We start from the raw sequence: 22,190 nt of genomic DNA on the forward strand, positions 1-22,190 counted from the left end.
AGCTATTCACATGGCAATAAAAATCCCCAAAGTGCTGTCCAGAAAGAGCTAGGAGGAAGGTGCTCACATTAGGTTTCTGCTCTGCTCTAGCATCTTTTTGTACTCTGGGTTTTGTTTCTTTGGTGTGGTTTGGTTTTTTGGTGGCTCCCTTAGCTTCTCTCCTAATTACTGATATGGAGAACGTAATGTATTTGTTGTAATTGAAGCATTGGGAGACTATGCATTACTATTGATAAAGTGATGAAATCATTAGAATTGTGTAGAAATTTTTTTCTCAGTTGCTTCATTTATGAAAGCAGAGGACTTAGGCCATGTGACATTGGAGGCCCCTTCCAGATTTGAAAGCCAGGATTTGAAGATTGCTCAAGACACCACTCCATTTATCCAAACTTCCTCTCCGTTAGATGGATCCTGGTACAGGATAATTACCCTCATCTTATGGGCAGAGAAGCTAAGGAAGAAGTCAACTAAACTACTTCGGAAATAGAGTGATCGTTTGAATATGGAGATGAACCCAGGTGTATTACTAGCTTTATTCCAGAGATCATTTTTGTCTAGTGGCTAGAATCATGGATGGAAGGCATAAAGGAAGTAAAAACCTACCATTCAACTCTAGCTATAAACCCCAAATCAGGAGCTTTAGTAGCCACTTCAGAGCTATCTAATCTCCAGCACAAAGACCTGCTTCTTGGTTTCCAGCTGAGAGCAGGATGGCCCCTGGGTGAGCTGAGTGCTTCAGGATGGTTACAAAAGAAATGGGGTGTGAGGGTCCTCGTTCCAGCGGATGCTCTAGCAGGCCAGTCACGTGAGAAGTGATTAAAAATTAGATTTTGACTATGGATTTCATCTGAGGTGTTCATCTTCTGGACTAATGTATTCGCACCACCTTTGAACATGCAATATTATGCGTAGTAACAAGGGAACTGATGCTTTTACGCTGCCAGGAGATGGTGGGTTAATGAATACTCTTGCTGGTAATGAAGCAAGGTGAAATGAAGTGAGGCAGAGCTGAAGCATAAGTCATTAGCATACACTGATTAATAATGGAAACGTGGAAGTTTTCATTACAGCACAACCAATGGGCAAAGGAAGATGTTTAATGCACAAGAATGTAAGTAGGGGTCCTGCGTGCTTTTCAGGGAAACGGTCCCTATTTAGAATTCAAATGGATCATTGGAATGCATTTTTTTTAATTGCATCATTTTCATATTGACACCACATGATCTCTAAAGATACTTAGAGATCAAATATAAGTCTAGAGCACTAGAAACAAGCTAAAATATTGTCAGGTTATGGGAAATTAATTTCAAGAGTATCTAAAGATAGGAAATAGAAAATGAAATATTCCGGGGGTTAAGAATTACCTTACAAATTAAAATTCTTAAGCCTCCTGGCTATAAAAATCTTGAAAAACGTGAGCATCTTAGTAAGAGTTTTTAGACTTTCTTTTTCGAATACTTCTAAAGAAAATCTCAACCCCTTTCTGATAGGTTAGAGCGAAGGCCGTATCCTAGAGACGATGTGAGATAGACGGTCTTTGAGATTTTCCTTCACACTGTGTTCTAAATGAAATACACATGTGACTGCTTGTTTCGGTAAAGTCAGTCCTGGTTGTGATTTTGTTACCCAAACCAAGTTCATATGCCCGCTTCAAAAGGCCAAAACTGAAAACGTCAGAGTTTGGAAGAAGGAAAATTTTGTTGATTGGTCAAGAACGTGCCAACCGAGAAGATAGGAGACCTAACAGTGTCTCAAATCCCTCTTGCTCGCTGAACTAGGTTAAGGGTTTTTAAGAGGTTAGGGGGAACAGGTATGCAGAAGTGCTGGTGGGGCAAGTTTTCATTGGAGGACCTTGGAACTTGGCCATTTATGGTAAAGGGGTTTCAACACTGGATCTTCGTGGACAACTGCTTTGCTTCTGAAAGGGCTCCAGTGTTCAAGTTCCCGTTATGTCCTGGTTTTCGGGTGGGGCAAGCGGGACTTTGGTTCTGGGTGCAGCTGGAGGTCAAAGTTCTCTCCTCCTCACATGCTTAGGCTGCGTGACTTGTGGTTTTGGTCTGTCATCTCTGAAAAGCAACTCCGAATCTCATTAAACCCCCTAAGCATGAGGAGTTTCCCTATGTAAACTGCAGCCAGAAAGGAGGGCGTAGAAATGAATGGACTTTCTCCTTTATTCACATTTGCACATTTTATTTGCTTATTTACACTGTATTTGCTTCTCCTGGATTACTTTCCCTCCACCTCAAATGCCTAATTTGATACTCGTCTTTTTAGATAGATGACTATGGAAACCTTAGGTATTTCTTTCTTTGTAGCTCAGTACATCTCTAATTTCCTCGAATGGCTGGAGGATAAATTATTACCAATAATAAAATACAGTGGTACACTGAGAGTTGCCATAAGTATATACATGAATTATCAATTTTCAAAGAATCAGAATATATGAAATTGCAATCTATTTTTAAATACAAAATATAAAGGCCCTGTCTAGTAAGTCACAAAGTTCGCGTAGAATTATGAAGTCCTAGTAGTTTTCAATTTTATTATACGAATAAAATATTGGCTTAAATTTATAGTCTCTTTGACATAGGATGAAGGTTGTTTTGAAACACAAATCTTCAATATATCTTGCATTTTTCCTCATAAAAATAAATTTGAGAAAGATAACAGCTTTGTTTAGTTTTCTTTTTATATTCTCTTCCTAATATAGGCCCTTTAAGAATGAAGGCTGTACTTCTATTTCTTTTCTATCTGTGGTTCTATAATCCCTATAGCACAGTTTCTCAGTTAGTTTGGTGCTGATTTTTGTTCTTGGAAATTTTTTTCTTTTTTTGTTCTTCTGAAAGGGAAATGGATTTTTGTTCCTATAAAAAGAAAATGCTGTTCTCAAATCTTAAAGTCTTTAAATTTACCATGTTTTCTCAGTGAGCTTTGCGTCTATTGCCATATTTAATATTGAACTTTAGTAGAAACATTTGTGATTGTCTCAGTGTCCAGCCGTATTTCCAGACATAAATGCGTGATGTGATTTAGGCATTTGGGGAGTAGCAAATGGCAAGGAGCAACAGATTCTGAAATTCATGGAGGCAAGATATTGTGTCAATAGTGATTTTGACAATCTAGTAATCTTAGCAAAACCACAGTTTTACTGTAACATCAGCAACTGAAATTACTTGAGACTGTTTAAGGTAATGTCAAAGGATGAAAAACATCTCTTTTCTCTCTCTCCTTTTGTCCCTCAGAGATCTCTGTGTGTCATCTCCCCACAGCTGATGCATCTAAAGTGAGCTCATCAGATGTTCTTGCTTGTATTTTTAAATGCTGTGACATTTTCCTCAAGCAAAATTGAGCATCCTATTAGAAAATGAAAAAAAAAAAAGTGGTTTTTCTATGTAAGAGTAGATAGTTTTATAAGCATGAGGAGGGAACGTTAGTGGATGGCAATTTGTTGATTATAATTACTGCTTGTTAATCTCTCACAGCATGTTTCAGTCAAATTATTGTTTCATTTAAAAGGTACAATGCCACAGAATTGCTGTACTTGACAAGCACACGTCTAAAAGGGATAGATATCTTCGAGTGGGAGAATTTTTGCCTTTACCTTACCTATAATTAAGCTTTTCCTCATTTCATTTTGCAGTCTTTCTCTTTGTAACCTTCTCCCCCATTTCCCATTACCCTCATTTTCTGCCCTTGGGGCTTTCTTGTTCTACAATTGAAACCATTCTTTTCATTCTGTTTGCAGCTTTTTGCCTTCTACTGAAGGCTGCTACTTGGCTGGCAGTCCTTCCCCCAAATCTCAGAAATAAAAATGAAATTAGACAGAATTGTTAAATGTGGGTGAGCACAAAGTGTGGAAAACTAAAATATCTTGTCGTAATCCCCCAAATATCCTGTTGTAATCAACATAGTGACAGAAAATTATTTTCAGAGCAATTCTGTATCTAATTTGTGTTTCCAAATTACCACTCTTGTTTGTCCTCAGCATACAGGATATTCGGTGAATCTTTTAATTTTTAAATTGTTTAATTCTGGATTAGCTTGACTTAGTGTGAAGATGAAAAGTACAAGTTAAAATTGCCCGTTGCATACCTGGCTGGATATTTCTATCTAAATTCTCAGTCTAAAAATGGTTGTAGTTTTAGGTGAATGGGTGTATGTAGCAGGGTTCATGATAGATAGTAGTTCTAATATTAAAGCTTCTGGTATTTTCCTTTGCATTGCATCCCTTTCAATGTGCCTTAAATATACTTATTTTGAAGAGAGTTTACATAGTACTCAGTGAGTTAGAAATTTCTTTCCCCCTTACATTTTCTTCCTGTCTAGCTTGATACCACATTTTTTTTGGGGGGGGGGGTAGTAGGCTTACAGATATTATAAATCTATGTCATGTGTTTTGTTAAGAAAAAAAAAAGAACAGAGTGAAGATATTTTCATCCTAATTTTGGATCTTTTCCCCAGAGTTGGTCACTTAAATTGTGGCCTCTTGTGTCTTGGTTCAGTTTGATCTAAATTGGAAGGTATCACAAGCCATTTTCACTGCTGACTGTTCTGAAATATTTTAGCAAGCTCAGATTCTGCCAGTGCTGATTGGCATAACATGAATGCACATCTCAGAATTATTATGACAATTTACACTATTTAACAGTCTCCCCAGGGAGGAGATTGAGGGTGTTTGTTCTTTTAAAAAATAACCAAAAACATGGAAAGCAAATGTGTCATCATCAGCACATTCTAGAATCCACAGTAGTGAGATCAGAATAAGTTCACAATACTTTTGTCTCCTTAAATAAACTTTTCCTGCTTTTGCTAACTGAGAAGCTTGAGAACCAGATCACATTAACTGATCACGTGTTGAATTCCTAAAAATTTTCTGTGTGTATGTATCATTTGTATTGAGGCATGGCTGCGTATAACAGAAAAACTCTTGACAGTGACTTAAACAGGTTATAAATATCCTCCTCTCTCAAGTGAAAATAAAAATAGAGAAATGTAGTTCAGAGCTGGCAAAGCCACTCTGAAATCAGCCAGGACTGAGAGTCCTTCTAGCTCTTTGCTAGGTGTCCCTAGAATCTGATGAACCGAGATGGTTTGTCTCACGAACCCAGATGAATGCTAGTTAGAGTATAGTCTAGGTAGTCCGATGGAGTTAAGTCAAGATGAACACACCTATTCATCACACGTGGTTTCTCCTTTTATCTCATGGATCAAAACTTAGGTGTGGCCACATCTAGCTGCAAGTGAGCTGGGAAATATATTGTTTGGTTTGGTTTTAAAATAGGTGGGGAACACTATAGCCAAGAAAAATCACAGTTTGATTCCTAAAGAAAAGGAAAATGCTATGTAATTTTATAAATGGACACTTATGTTGGTTTGTTTTGATACTTTACACCTTAAGCCGTAATTATATATTTCTGTCTCTTCAAAAAATATATAAATATATTGTGATTTAAAGCATTGTATAACAATTTATGAAGACTATAAAGTGATTTGGATTAGCTCTTATATTCTTCTCAACACATGAATATTGACAATAATTTCATGTATTCTTAGCATTCAAGGTTTACTTAACTGTAGGTACCTTTCTTGTGTCCAATTTGAGCCAGTGAATTCATGTTTGAGAATTCTATGTCTTTCACTCCAAAATCTTCCCTATGAGTTGTTAGAAATACTTTTTATAAAATAAGTTAAACATATACTAAGGAATATTTCATATATGATGGTTTCAAAGAAGTTTTAACAACACAAATTAAATTTGTTCTTCTAAAAGTAGCTTATAGTATATAATTCTATGTAATTATTATAACCTTGGCAATATTTCAGAACTCACATGTGCCTATTACATAACTGCTCTGTGGATCAACATACCATGAATCATGTGATTTCAATACTAAGAGAAAAGCCTAAGGGTATTCTTAGGTATGTGAGTAGTAAACCTATTTTAAAACAAAACAACGCTGGTACATTAGAGCCATTTGAGACAAGGAGTTTGTTTGAACACCTTTAGCCAAAAGGCAAAAATATCTTGGCCAATGGCAGCTGACACATGTTTAATGGACTTTTTACACAAATGTTGGGCTTAAAGTCATAGATGATAACTGAGTTGAGTTGAACGACAGCCAAGACTTTGACATGAAAGTTAATTCTTTTGATTTAGGAACCTGTGAACAAAATATAATGTGACTGATGATCTTCCATGTCCATAGTATTTAATAGGGAGAAATTTATCTAGAAGGAAAGAAAGAAATTTATAGTTAGCCCTTTTAAAAAAATTATTTAAGTTTCTACCTATACATTTCACTTTTTAAAAATATAAATATGTATACTTAACCATTAACACATCTTAAAAGCATTATGAATGCTTCTATCGAAATCCTTCCATGGGCTTGTCAGTTCTACCTTTAGAAGAGAAAATTGGTCCATCTCTTATAGCTATTTCCTATTGTCAGGTTTTCGATAGCAAATAACAAAATTTGAGGAGGAATAAAGGAACTTCAGCACGTGGGCACCTCGGTGGAAAATGACTTCAGAGGGGCATCTCTGGCAACTCAAGGCCAATAAACAGACCAAGTTCCCATATCTATGGCACGTCTCTCTGTCCAAACCCAGGATTCTGTGGCTTTCCTGCACTCCCTCCTCCCCACCCCCACCCCAGGATGGACTGAGGGTGCACACCCTCAGGGGAGCATAGAACAGTGAAAGAGCCAGAGCTGGGGCTCAGCCCACCTTGGGACCTAGGCCCCTTTTGACAGTAACTTGCGATAACTTGGTGGTTACTCCCCTTATCTCAGTCTCAGTGTCATCATCCTGCAAAAGTGAAAAAGAGACCGACCTCCTACGGTGCATGTGAGGAGAACAGATGATGGGGTTAAAGCTCACGGTACAGAACATAGTCTATGTTCAATAAAGGGCCACTGGATGGTTATTTTCAAATAATTAAGGGAAGCTACTGTCTTCCCTACTTTTCTCATTGCCCACCAAAACCACCACCAAAACTTCCTGGTACACAGTAAGAAATAGGGGTGGTACAAAGCAAATTTGGGGCTCTCTAGGGCTTGAATATGTGTTGGGTGGTGGCGGTAGGCAGCGCTTGGGCTGTGGAGGTTTCCTCAGATATTCACATGAATGGGAAATTTATCAGCCTGGGTTTGTAGGCAGCTTTCTATGGTCCTTCTGTGATCTCCCCAATCAAATTCCAAACCCCTACAGAAGTTGAGGCCTTGTGTTAAAACTTTGTCTTCTTCATGGCAGAGAGCACAGAGCTCAATCGTAAGTTATAGGTGTTCTGTCATTGGTTGCCACCAAACCTTTCTTTGTGACCCTAAACCACAGGTCTCCCTTTCAGCCGTGTGAGAAAGAAAGCAGCTATGTGTTATTGAAAAGAACTCTAAGGACCGTGCTGGAAACCAGAACACAAAGGCATGCCTGCTGTCAGTCATTAGTTGAAATATTTGTCCTAGGAATATTTTTAAACATAAGCAGTAGATTAAATTTTCCTGTATTGGAAGTTTTAAGTTTGTGTAAGATCTTGTGCCAGATTGTTTACAAAGAGCCCTAGTTGCATTTACTTTAAATTAGTAAGTTTGTAGAATATCTTTTTATCTTTAATATATCGAGGTATCATACTGATTCTTGGCTTTAAAATAGGCCCATGACTCTCCTTTGCTAAACTGTAAGGAAAATAACTTCTCTTTAGCATCCCTAGAATTTCTGTTAACCAGAGACAAAAATAAATACATAAAATTTTACTGGTCTGAAATTCAGTGCTAATGATTCACAATGATCAGGAGAAAATTAGCATTCAGAATCATGATGTATTTCTAGTTTTAGAAGAAAGCTGATCGTAGAGATTCTTCTTGGTGCTGGGGAGGTTGATTCAAGTATTAGAGTTACTGCTTAAAATAACCATGCCCCAGACTTCTTATTTAAGGTTTAATGTTTAAATTATTTTTTCTTTGTTTCATGAAATTTTAGAATATTTAATTGACAAGCACTTAGGAGCACAGTTTGTATTCTAGGAATGCGTTATGTGACGTTAATTATACGAGATGGAGGAAGTGAGGGAATCTCATAACCACATATTAATTTTTGTTGGTAGATGCTGGAAGATTGGTATTGAAGCCTTCATACCCATGAGAATTTCCAGGTTCTAATCTATACTGTTAAATAACATGATACTTTCATTGATTATGAAGACATTTTTCCTCCTGGCTCATTTGTGAGAGCAACTGCTATTACTAATCAATGAGCTATACAACTGCAAGAAGAGTCTTGGGGGAAAACACTATGATAGATGGTGTGAGAACTGATTATCAGAATATCCTTAGTTCCTTTTAGTGTAACTAGAGTATGCCCCTACCAGTGACCAAGGGGCATCACTCTGAAGCCATCAGATCAGGGACCCATCCACACACCACATCCAATGGCCTTTGAATACCTAGGCTCATGAACATCCTTCCAACTACTTTTGGCACAATCTGCTCTCATTTTCTAGTTCGTCTTTTTTGTTCATGTCTCCCAATTCTCATTGTTCTCTTTCTTTTCTCCTCTCTTCCTTAACTCACCTTTCTCCTAATTGCCCAGATGTGAGCACCCACCCCAGCTCAACCCTCAGACCACTGCTCCCATTTTCCAGGATTGTACCTGAGAATTTATGTTTCCAGCCATCCTCTTTATACGGTAGCGCCTGGAATCATCCAGCCTCTTTAACAAGCTCTGGTCTTTGACATTTTGGCCCACTAGCATCACTTAAACCCAGGGAACTCAGGCTCCAGGTGCTTAAAAGTAAACACATCCTCGCTCTCATTCTTCCTTTATCCAGTCTGACTTCCTCGATGCAGCAAGCATAATCTGTATCTCTTATCACTTCTCACCTTGAAAGTCTCCATTCACTTCCCTTTTCCTATAGAAGGAGCCCCACCCAGGCTCCTTCGCGTGGTGCTCAGAGTCCCTCTAGGAATTGGTCCCAACCTACTTTCCAACTTGACTTTTCAGTTATACCATGTGATCACTTCCATTACTGTTTCACAACTGTGCCATAGACCAAGACTTAAAACTTGCATGTCCACGGACAGTTAATATGAATAAGTGAAGCCAACCAGGTCAGAACTGTGATAAACTGGAACATGCACCTTGCATAAAAAGATCAATTCAGCGCTAAGCTGGGGCTAACCACTGAGATGGAGGCCTGGTGTTGCCAGATCTTCTGATTTGTAAATATTATCATCGAACAAAAATATCTTTCAAGGACTCAACAAGGCCCCAAGGCCACGTGTTTGTGACTCAGCCACAGACACATGCACCTGCTCTCCTTTACTCACAGTTACTTCACCTCTTTCTCCAGCAAGTCTTCTTAGAAGTTAGGGGTCCTCTCACGTGCCCCCTGTCTGGTAAATCGCTCCCTGGCATGTTGGAGCCTGCCCTTCCTCCCTTGACGTTACGGTGGGTGCCGCTCAGTCGAAATGTTGCCCTACTTAGTGCCTTTCATGGGGATGTATGTCTTCGCTCTCTGATTAATAGCTTGAAGCCATGGATCACTCTTGTGCTTTCCTGTCTCTCAACCCCCAGCCTCTTACCAAATGCCTTATATCAGTCAGTTCTTAATACTCAGTGTTTGTTGGTTGATAGGTGGCACTTTAAGAATTGGGACAGGATTTAAATTTTCTTTTAGGAAAATAAAGAACAGGTACTATTTATCGAGTGCCTGACGTATGCCAGGTTCTCTGGCAGATGCTTTAGATAGACTGTTTAATCCTGACTGCAATTCTGCTCTGTGTGGCTATGATATCCGCTTTACAGGTGATTTAACTACGGCCCACAGAGGTGACATACATGTCTGAGGCTACCCAGGGAGAACGCCAGCTCTCTGAGTTCCTTTGCATTGTACACGGTTTTCAGAGCTGCCCAGCAGGCGTGGCAGACCCACGCGTGAGCCACAAAAGTGTTACAATTGTGCCGAGCCACTGAGAGCAGCTAATGGGGCTGGGACAACAGGAGCTCATGGGGCTGTCACCTCTCTTAATGCCAGCAGGACCTGCAAACATGACTGTGTGTGTGGAGAAGGTAGGCAAGCACTGCGTTTATTACTCCACACTCCTTCTCGTGACATTTTAAAAAGGCAGAGGTGGAATGGAATGTAGCTAAGAACATAATACCTGCTGTATTCAAATCATTCTTTCCTAAAGAAAGAATGATGGGATTCCAAAACCAAATTTTACAAGTTGAAATGAAAACAAATTTTATTATTTGAAGAGTGCCACTCAAGCCCTGTCTGTCACAAGTTCCTATCATTAAAGGGGTGACTGTTAAGGTTTGCTATGGAAACAGCATTAGATGAATAAGCGTTTCTTGTGAAACCAATACCGAAAAATAAAATAGTTTTACAATGGCTAAGCAATCCTCTGGTGAAATTGTAATAGTATGCAGGAATTGAGCAAATTTAAAAGCTGTGGTAAACAGCTGCACTGGAGGTCACTAATATTGCTTTCAGAAATATAAAGTGCACTGAAAAAGCATAGCTTTTAACGGCATAGCACTTTCACCTGTGATTCAAACATGAACATTACATTTTTTTATGTGTGTGCTTAATCAAATTACATGGTACATTTTGGCACTGCATCTCAGAAAATAATGGTTAAGTTGTAACATTCCAGGGCTAGAAATGGGCCCTTTCAAGTACAAAGCTTTTCTTGGCTCCTTGAAATCAAGGTTAAGTAGTACATATTTTAGAGTGCCGTAAATTCCATTGCCTCTGAGGTAGAAATACAGGTGAAACAAAACTGCTAACAGTACTTTAGGGAATATGAGTTAGTACAGAAATGTTGAATATTCACATCACCATACTTAGATTAAATAGCTACTATAGGCAGTTGTCTGTCAAATTCTTTTCATTTGCTTTCTTGGTGATTTCTTCACTTTAACAGATGAGTGGTTTCATTATTGCACTGCATTTTGTTTATGAGTGTTGAAAAATAACTCAAGTAGATTTCTCTAATGGCTCCTAAATACTCTTTATGATTTCTAGACTACAGGGTTTGTTTTTATGTTTCTGTTTTTTACTTTTTTGAAAAAAAAAGCGTTAATCTTAGACTGTTTGGATACATTTAGATCGGTTCCTCTAATCTGATTACATTTATATAACAGAACCCTATAAAAAGGATCTGTACTATTCCACCTTGACACAACTCTAGGATGCTCTAGAAACACTTGTGTTTTGCAAATATAAAAATGGAAACTTTTAGTGCTCGATGCACTTAAAATAAGACTTAAAAAATATTTTAATTTATACAAAAGAAAATATATTCAAGTAAAATCAAATAAAAATAGACAATTCTTTTCTTACGCCTTAAAATGAAAACAATAACAGATGATAGGGAAGAGTCCTGTATTAACATCATTATGGCTAGTTATAGACACAATTTTAGAGCCATTTCTATCAAGGCTCCTGGTTTTGACTGCACATTGATATATTTTATTTCAAGTTACGTAGTACTTAAAACTGTAATAGTATTTGCCTTCCAGTTTTGATTGTCATCAGCATGTTGCTTTTATACTGCAAGAATACTTCCTATATTTTAAAAAGCAACTACCACAAAATTATGTTTTTGGGGTGGGGTAGAGGAGGGCGTATTCCTAAAAGGATGGCTGAATAGTTTTGTCAGTGATGAGCCAAGAACTTGAGATTAGATTTAGTGATTGATTTAATGAATAGAATTTCAAAGAAAAGATTTTTGTATATTAATGCCTAGGTAATCACAGAGTTAGAAATCAAAATGAATACATCTTTTTATTCAGAATGTTAGTGTATATGGCAACTATGAATGTATTTAAATGAACGATGCTTTTATACACAAAAGTGCCTTTCTGCCTGGCTTTAAATTACTATTAATTAAGCACTATATAATATAATAGATAATTATAGTGTTTTAATGTGGATGCCAGTGGATTTGCTAGTCTCCCTAAATGGCTATTGTTGGTTAATAGTCTTCAGGGGATCATTCGTATAGCCATCGTGGTTCTAAAAATATCTTTAAATACCAGTGGGACAGCCTTTTTTGAAGCATGGCTATTTTAAAATGCACTTTTGTTTGAAGTGTGTCATTTTGATGATATCGCTCAATTACTTTCATGTGCATCAAAAAAAAAAAAAATGCCAGTGCTGAAAAAGAATAAAGGAAAGCTCTTTATATAGAGAAAAATTTCAGAATAATGTGGTAGTTAAATAGTGAACATTTGAGTGAGGAGTGTTGGGAATCTGTTGTATTCATAACAACTTTTAGCTATTCTGGTCATTAGGATTTTAGCTGGAGATGTTTTCATGTAGCCTTATTGTTCTTATCTAATTAATATTTCTATGGCAGAGAGATAATTAGGTAAATGCGTTGAATATTAAATATGGTAGTAGCTGTGGGGAAAATAAGCATTTCTGGGTCAAAGCCCTTAACAAAATATTGTCATATGTGAGCTGATTAATTTAATTGAATGCCAAATTGTTTTGCCACCATCCAACCAGACTCTCACAGTCACTCAGTTCATTATCTAAGGCTGTTCCAGAATGGAATGACTGGTTATGTCAAAGTTAATGGTGTTCTTTTTAATCTCAGCTACTAATGGAGTAACTCTTGATTAGAGAATCATCCCAACCTCATTAAATTAACTAAGTGTTAGAACATCCCGAAGAGTCTGAAACGGAATGTCACAGCAAGCATTTTAAATGCTGAACATGTAGGGTTCTCAGCACTGTCACCCAGTGGTTTCTGTACATCGTTGGCTTCAAGCCATAAGGGGCTATTGAAAACCCTAAAATAGATTCTGTGCTACTCTGTGCTCCTTGCTGCGTGTATCTAACACTGAATGTACAAAAAACAAAAACAAAAAATCAATTTCTAATCAGACCAGAGAAGTTGAGGATTTTCATCAGTTATATTTAGTATAGAGAAATGTTACAATTTGTGAACATTGCCGTGCAGTAGCATTCCGGCGTGATCATTCTCAAATTGTATTCCAAAATATCTTAGGGATTCAGACATTTTACCATTGTTTGACTTTAATTTTAACTGTTTAAAAACCGGTAATGAAAGACATGCACAGTTTCAAATGTATATCCCAAATTTTTTGTTAGGATGACCAGTGATAAATTTGTGCTGCCAGGTTAACTAGTTTTGGGGCAGATCTTAGAATAAAGCTTCTCCTGCTTTTTTGTGCCTAGATTGGAAACTTTTGTAAGAGACTAGTAGAGAGCTCCTAGCTCTTCTATGAATGTAGGCTGTGCATGTCCATTCACATTAAATTGTCCAACCAGCCACATTCCCACAATTGTCTTGTTCTGGACTTCATTTATGCCCAGCAAGGGCCAGGCCCATCTGTTTGAGAACTTGCTTTTGCCAAAGAGTGATAGTGAGTGAGACCAGTGACTGTTCACATATTGCAGTGTGATACAACATTAGAAGTTTAGGCTTATTTACGTTTTAGGTGCCATTTGTCAAATTTATTTTTTAAGAAGGAGTATTGTTACTTATCTAAAAATAGATATCTTTGAAAAACAATTCCTTAATACCTTCTTTTTATTTATTTATTTTTTTGGTTGTTGTTAAATATTACCATTTGCAATCACTTACCTGCATAGATCAGGATTAGCTTGACTTCTGCGACATAAACAAACCTTAGAAATAAGTTAACCCCTGCAGCTGACAGAGGACTGTAGTCACCCACAACCGCTTTTATCGGAGTTCTGTGTCCATAAACATAGCCTTGCTGTTTCGCATTGATCAACTTTTAAAGTAAATGTTACAGGTTATTTCTAAAACTTCTGGAATTTTTCCCATCTTCAGCATGGAGCTGTCACAATTCTCTCTGCCTCCACATTTATAGTGTATAGATTTTGGAGAGTATAAATGCTACTGAGTATACAAGGTCACTCACTATTCTTATCATTTATTAGTATTTTAAAAAACTGAAAATTGGATGTCCAGAATGAAAAAGATATGAAAATGAAATCATGTGATAAAATGAATGCCAAGTTAAGGAGGCTAGAGAAAGACCATTATGGCAAAGCTTGACTTGGTATTCGGAATAACATCTTTTCTGTCGATTTGGAAATTACACTGGAGGTCAGCATTTGCCAGTTTAAGGTTCCATATTGTGTATGAGCTGGACTTTTCAAGGAACGCTCAAGACAAAGAGGCAATATAAATGGAACCTCTTCTTGTTGGTTGAAGAGATAGAAGAGGAATTAGGAGGAAGCATGTTGTGATACGTTATACCTGCTCTCCATTTTTCACTGGATTTACTCTGTCTCTCTTCACACACCAGATTCCCAACTTCTTACAGATACAGTGAGAGATAAATGTGAATGGCCTTGGAACCTGGGTTTTATTATCCATTGTTCTTGCCATAGACTTAGGTAAATGGCTTTAGAAAGCCTTAATTTATTAGAACATGCAGGCTTCATTCCCCGTAGGACTGGAGTGTATCCCTCAGAAATATTACAAAATTTATTTCTAAAAGCACATGATTTATGCATTGGGTTTTCATAACATCTTTACCAACAAATATAAATGATGTATTGGGGGTGGGGAGAATGATGAGAGTTGTATGTTTAGAGTCTTGCAATAAAAAAAAATATACATATCTCATTGCTTGAAGCATTTTATGTAAGGACTTTTTAAAATCTTTAATAAATGTATTTTGTGGCTAAAATTCTCCTACCTAACCCCTCCCATTCCCACCACCATTTATCATATTTCTACTGTGCACACTGTTCTGGGGCCTGGATAAGCGCTTGCCCTTCTTATCACTGCCTTGCTTACCTAGTGTTTGTTTTCCTTTCTTTGCAGAGACCCTCCTTGATGACTTCCTTCTCACGTACACTGTCTTCATGACAACTGATGACTTGTGCCAGGCGCTGCTGAGGCAATATCCTTCATTAACTTCAGGATGCTGTGTCGCCTTCCCGGCAGGCAGATGTCTCACATTAGGAATTAACTGCCTTTCTTAATTTACTCAACCCGCTGATCGAGTGTGGATATGTTCAATATTAATGTAATGATATCCGAGGTAAAAGATGAAATGAGACGGAATAGACAGGGGGGGGGCCTCGAAATGCAGCGCTGCTGTTTTCACGTTCTAAATTGTACTGTTTATTATGTTTTCTTCATACCTATTAGAAATTTGGAGGCAAATTTGGCCTACTGGGTAAACCCCAGAGTCAAGAGGTTGAGTGAATTGATAATAAGTGAACTTAGAGGACAATCAATCAGTGAGTGCCAGACCACTTGGGCAGGGAAGTATACATATGTGATACCATGTTTCTGGGCGAGTGTCCCAGGGGAGACGAGCCGTTCCCCCACGTGGGAGATCTAAACTACCCCCTGGCATCAGCTGTCGTCTTTTCAGGGCTTTGTCAGGCATGCTGTTTAGAATAATGGATGTGATTAGAAGGTTAATAACCAGTTAAGGAAGCTTTATGATTTATACACTGAATAGAAGAGGTGCAACAGATGAAAAGGTCAAAAAGCCAAGCCAAGTCAACTTATTCAGTCCCCAGTGTTTCTTGCTTAAGGAAAATGATGCATTGGAAGCATTTAAAAGTAGCCTGTTAACTATCAGGTTTTTATTAAACCAAACTGAAGATTCTCTTGAGCCCATGTGAAAATTTTTAGGAAGATGAATTTTTTTTTCATTTACCTAAGTTTTATTGAGCCCTAATAATGATCCTGGTAATGTCCCTTTCCTGTTAAATAATTGTTACATTTCTCCCCCACCTTACAGCATTTTTTGCTTAAAATAATGCTTTAAAACTCCATAAATGGCATAATCTCTCTTAATATATAAACTAGAAATGGTGATCACTTTTTAGTGCTGTATTATATTGTGTGGCCACGCAAAGCTACAGATATCTTGAAACTTTCTAGAATCAGTTCATAAAACTGATCTTGAAACATTATTAGTTTTGAATTTGGAAAATTTCAAAAACAGATTTATTCCACTGCTTCCAAGTAGAGTGTTACTAGGAAATTTAACAATAATTACAAGGTTTTCAATTCCTCCTTCTTTAAAAATGCTTTGGAAAAATTTCTATGAGCTAATTTCTTCTACATTTTAATGCTAACATTTTTCCAAAAAAATTACCGTCCATTAAATTATACAGTTTGATTTATAACATATTAGATGCCTTTGAACTATGGTGTATAAATATGATCGTAATATTATTTGTGATTATCATTGAGCAATTTAATACCTCAAAGAATTTCCCTGAAGACTCTCTAAATCTTTACTTGGCTATAAACATGTTTTGAGTCTTTTACTAAGACATTTTATACGAAAATTTAGTTCAAATTCTTAGAGGCCTTTTTACTAATTGTCAAACATTTTAAGCCACGATAGTCTCTCTAGATGACTATTTTGATATATTTGCAGATTCTGCCTCTTATGAAATAATACAAACCACTTACAAAAATTTGGCATCCATATTTAATCTGAGATATCTTGATGTACATCTTAGTGAGGATATATCCTACTATCACCTTCTAAGAAATAGCCCAAATTATTTTTTATTTTTTGAACATTATTTGTAGATTAGAGTAATTCATATTGTGTTTGGATATCTTAGATGGATATTTTTATTGTGGTAGAATTTAATACCTTTCCGCTTTTATCATCCTAAAGAGCACTGTTTAAGCTCACAGCCCTAGGTGAGCTGATGTTCAAGCATTACAGTGAAGGTGTAACTCTCACCGAATACCTTCTCACTATTTCTCCCCCCAAACGCCCAGCTAAATTTGTAAATCAATATAATGTAGCATGGGAAAAATGTATAAGAATGAATATACCCTGATATAGAAAACCAGACTAACACAAATGTAAATTTAATCAGTAAATATTTTTTTAAATTCATCTTGTAAGGAGGAGAACAAAATTAAGCAAATACATGTTTAGTAACTATGAATGAAGAAGAGTAGTTGAAGTTTCCCTACCCCAAATCGCTTTATCTGGCAGGTACACAATTGTAGAATGTATATGCAACTGGAGTAAAAAGCTCATCTCTTCACTTACATATGCTGACCTAAAAAAAAGAAGTTGTTAGTATTTCTTTATTTTCCAGATTTTTTTTTTCTTTAGATTAGTCAAGCCGTGATAGCTACATGAAGCAAAGGACATTTGCATAGTGGAAATAATGTAGCATAAATCTTTATATTTTTGCCTTTCAAGAGAAAAACTAGAAGAAACAGATATTTTAACAGAGTCTTTGTGTGTTTACCTGAGTTTATTTCACAGGTAGAAATCAAAGAAATCAGGTGACATTAATGTATTTTTGCAGGTTGTGGAGACAGACTGAATTATGCTTTAAATTACTTACAAAGCCTGATACGGAATTTATTCCTATTTTGCAGTAAAGAAAATACAGAATCCTGTCCATCAACCCCAAAGCCTACCTGTGTTTAGTATCATAAAATTTCCTATTCCTAGTTAACGTTTCAATGTGTCCAAGATGCTCAGAAATAATAATTTGGGGGACAAAACACTAGGTCGGTTTGGAAAACACCAAGCTTCTGTCTCATCCCTCAGGCTTTAAGCACATTGCCTTTGAGGTTGTTAATTTTATATAATTTTAACAGCATAGTTAACACATGGTCATTGTATATAAATTAGGAAATGCTTATAAGTATAGTAAAAATAATTCATGTACTCTGAAATCTCATTACCTTGAGAAGCCACTGTTAACTTTCAGTATATCTTTCCAGATAATGGAATTATTTGTATAAATAAGCAGTTAATAGAAATGGGTCATCCTAGCATATTCTTTTCTTGCTTTCCTACTCAACAACATATTGTGAGCGTTCTCTGTCAGTAAACGTACTGCTGGACCATCAGTTTTATGACCGCAGAATAGCCCGTTAAATGGATATGTAATAATTTAGTTAACTATCCTCAATAGTTGAAGCATTTAGGTTATCTCTATTTTGTTTTTCATTCCAGTGAACATAAAAATTAGCAGCCGTTTCTACTTACCGTTTGTACATTTAGCCCGTCCCTTTTTTCAAGTAAGTTCCTAGAGACAAGCATTTGAAAAATATCACAAATTATTCTCCAGAAATCTCTGCTCATCGGGGGATACTGTAGAAGTAACTGGTTTTACAGAATTGTGTATTTCTGAGGATCAAAGAATATCTAAACTAGTTCTCTTATAACTTTTGTGGAAACAGTGACTGCCTATATCATAATGTGGCCAGATCTCTTAGAGCCACCCTTGAAATTAATGGGTGATACACCTAGTATCTCTTTGAGGTGGCATTACAAACCTATGCTGTCTATGGACCTATGTCAGCAGCTGTCAGTGCCATCATCTAACCTTTATCTTCACAGCCTGTCACCGAGCGTATGTACATCATTTCCCAGGGTTTACTTCTCTTCAGTGCACACCTTTTGCTCTCCCTACACTACACATGTTCTTTTCTTCCTGCATTCGTAGAACTTGTAGATTCTTTAGAAAATGTGCTTTAGCAAGAGTGAATGAATTTCTTCATATTTTATTTTCAACAATGAATATGCTTTCTTAACCGTTTGCACCTATTCTGCTAAGAAGTATCAAGGCAAAGAAGAAACCTCAGATGTTCCTTGTCGAAAACGTAAGGTCTTACATCTTGTTTCCCAGTGGATTTCTCTGTACAAAGACTGGTTACATGAAGATGAACATTCAAAAATGTTTTTAAAGGTAATGTACAACTTCCAGATATTCTGATGCCAAATGATTGATTTTATTTTCAGTTATGCATTTCAAAAATCTCATTTGTAGGTTGCAGTCATTCACTTTTTTGTAGTATTCAAGTTGTGATTCAAACGAAGTATTAATTTGTTTTGGCTTCTAAGGCCTGATAGTCCTTAGATAGATAGAATTTGTTTTTTAATTTTAGACAATTTATTGTGAACAAACATGGAGGGCAAATTTTACATTCACTAATTTAAGGTTATGTTATATAAGTCATGGGAAGTTTGATTGCAAATGAAATAATTATGGAAAGTAAAATAAAACGTATATCAAAACTTGATACTATTTAATGTGTTGAGATTTATTATAAATATGAACTAACCATTATCATACATACAAGATTTGGATAAAACATTATTTATCATTTAAAAACTATATTGACAATATATATATTATGAAACTTTTTAGGCCGTAGTGTATTTTGAAAATTTTAAGCAATAATAACTTGTACTACTAACCTAGATTTACATTTAGACTTAGATAAACTGATATATTTTTCTAATCAAGAATAGGCTACAGTATGTTTTCAACAAAAATTAATCTCTGCAGATGATTTGTAGACAGTTGGATTTCTTTGGCCACCAAAACCATATTAGCCATGCCAGTTAACACAGAGAAGGGGTAGAATAGAATTTGAGCAAGGAAGAGTTCTATTTCAGAATAGGCAAGTGTCTAAATTGATTTTGCCTTTCATGAAGGAAATCACTCTGAATTCAAACTTCAGATATCATTTCGACATCCAGTTAAAAAATATTTAAACAACGCTTTGACTGAACTAATGTTATTTCACAACAACTGAGTAATTTAATTCTTTTGATCTTTTTTACCCTCCCAAATGATTATGTGGATATCATTTTTTTTAAATATAGAATAGGCATGGAAATCTGGAGTAGCCGGTCAAGGATCTTTAGATTTTCGGCATTCCCTACCTGTAGCCCCTAAAAACTGTGAGGAAGCCGGGTGAGGGGCTCACTCATGAGGGGCTAGGATATATAATCCCACTCAGGATCTCATTGGTACCTGAGTTAACCCCCTGCATTGTTCCTGATTCCACCTATTTCACTGGGCACGTTAACCATTGTATGAGTCTTAATACTTACTAAGTGGGTATTAAACCTATTGAACTGCCTTTTTTTTTTCCCCAAGACCATATACAGGAACGTACTGGATGATGTATATGAATATCCAATACTTGAAAAAGAATTGAAAGAATTTCAAAAGATACTTGGAATGCACCGTCGTCAGTAAGTATTTAATTTTCCATATTATAGTTAATGAAAGAAAGTAGCAAATATGATAGAATTTGGGATGTCTTATGAAGTTCATTTTGAACGTTTTGAATTGGGATGTCTTATGAAGTTCATTTTGAACGTTTTGAATCGGAGATTCATCTTGATTCTTTTGTTTTTCTATTAGTAAATTGTGTATTTTGTCTTTATGTCTCAAAATGAGTGAACATTAAATCAAGCTTATTCACTATTTTTTTAACCGTATTTGACACAAGAGAAACAAACTGAGCCATGACAAGCCAGGTACTAAAAATAATCATTTAATAAATTATCGTTTCATTTTAAAAATGTAAATATTTCACTTGTAATTTGGGGGGCTCATAGCTGTCTCTAATGGAATAGTAAAAAATGTTTTATAAATAGGTCCCAGCAAGTCATGGGGCATTTTAAAAGCTCAATTTTATGGGCTCTCTGAGGTTTCTTTATCAATTTAAAAAGATTAAAGGAAACCATTTACTCAATGACTTTTGGCTTGTTCGATATCCCTTAGGTATCTATCATTACTCTTTCAAACTGTCAACACTTGATTTTACTCTGATTATACTAACTCTCCTTATTAATTTTGGCAAATGAAAACATCAAGTCTTTACTCAGTTTTCAGGTATAGTTGCAAAGTTAATATGAAGGGGAAAATTGTTCTGTGATTTACAATGTAGTTTCTATTTAGCAAATATGAAATACATCTATTGTCAAGTTGTAAAAAACTTCTGTTAAGATTTCAGTAATCACAAATGCACGTCTCATACGTAGAAAACGTTAATTCAGGCCTTCCAGATTACAGATTTTAGATTTAAAGCCTGACTTATTTTTGGAAAGGGAGATCCTATTGCAAATTAAATGTCTATATAATTTTAGGGAACAAATAAATCATATGTAGGCTTTACTCCTCAATCATGAAAATCACACGTTTAGAAAATCAGAAATGAAGTACAAGTTAGGACAGTATATTAAAATGAATGTTGTGAATTTTGCTGGCCTTTCGATAGCCTAAGACTAATATGAAAATATGAACAAATAGATGAAACAAGAAAAGAAAGACAGGCTTTACATGAAAATAATCCCCCACATGGAAGTTGGTCTATGCTGTAAGGCAGGCCTTATTACTGTTGGGAACCTTTAATTCATGCATTAAATATATTAGTGGGATGTAATACATCCCATTAAAAAGTTACATAAAAATGGGAAATAATAGATTCAAATAAAATGATGTAAGACATATTTTTGCCTCTTTGATATAAGATTGTGAAATATCGTTAGATTCTGGTCTAATAATTGAGCTGGGAACCTGCAGACTGTCCCCCCGCTCCGCCCCAAACATCCACCACGCATACAAACATCCTGGAGAAGATGCACCTTGACATATGTAGCTGACATATGTAGCTACCTGAATAACACTAATTTCACCTAAAATCTGTCCGTAACTGAGAAAACTTAGAAATTTTATGTCTTAAATCCAGTTTTTCCCTCAATGCTCACTTTCTGTGGGTAGGAAACAAAATATACTGTTAAAGAGATAGCTTCTTTTATTCCTGGTTCGTGTCCAATCCAGAGCCCAAGGTCAAGTGTGTTCTACGTAGTAAACTAACGAATACTGCATTTGCTCTTTTGGAAAAGCGAAAGCCTCTACCCAGTGCCTGAAAGTTAGACTTCTGTGCCTAAAACTGTATTTCTCTGAGTTCGGAACAAGGCCTGACTTCTCGTTCTTATCCTTTCAGCACTGTAGATGAATATTCACCACAAAGGAAGGTAAGGCAGAGCATTCTCTATCTGAAATGGGGTGATCCCTTTTGGAGTCCTTGCCTGGCCTGGCTCTACATTTCTTCCTCCTTAAAATGAATACAGCCTCAGGCAGGACAGGGCGCAGCCCGCTGGGAAGTCTGGGGCTACAGCCTGCCTACACTTTCCTGCTTCACTTCAGTTCCCCTGTGCTGGTACAGATTCCATTCAGCCCCATGTCTTTGGCTTCCCCACATTCTGCATAGTTTTGTGGTGCCTTTTGGCGTCTCAGACTTTCCCCAGTGTCCCCAGAGTGATACAAATTTGAATTTTAAACATCGATGAAAAAAAGAAGAAACATCCAGGCAAGAAACTTGACTACAAGAGTAAAAAAGTCATATAAGAAAAAGATCTGCACT

General features: G+C 36.4%; 1 protein-coding gene across 2 annotated transcripts in view; it reads left to right on the forward strand.

The window, feature by feature from the left end:
• RAPGEF5 (Rap guanine nucleotide exchange factor 5) overlaps positions 1-22,190 on the forward strand; it is a 208,295-nt gene that overhangs the window by 148,890 nt on the left and 37,215 nt on the right. For both annotated transcript variants that reach the window (XM_033088310.1, XM_033088311.1), the window contains exons 12-15: positions 14,835-14,913; positions 18,568-18,712; positions 19,913-20,010; positions 21,771-21,801. In XM_033088310.1, the coding sequence (XP_032944201.1) occupies positions 14,835-14,913; positions 18,568-18,712; positions 19,913-20,010; positions 21,771-21,801 (353 nt within the window). The remainder of the gene's footprint in view (positions 1-14,834; positions 14,914-18,567; positions 18,713-19,912; positions 20,011-21,770; positions 21,802-22,190) is intronic.

Source organism: Rhinolophus ferrumequinum, chromosome 20 (genome assembly GCF_004115265.2).
Source record: "Rhinolophus ferrumequinum isolate MPI-CBG mRhiFer1 chromosome 20, mRhiFer1_v1.p, whole genome shotgun sequence".
NCBI lineage: Eukaryota > Metazoa > Chordata > Mammalia > Chiroptera > Rhinolophidae > Rhinolophus > Rhinolophus ferrumequinum.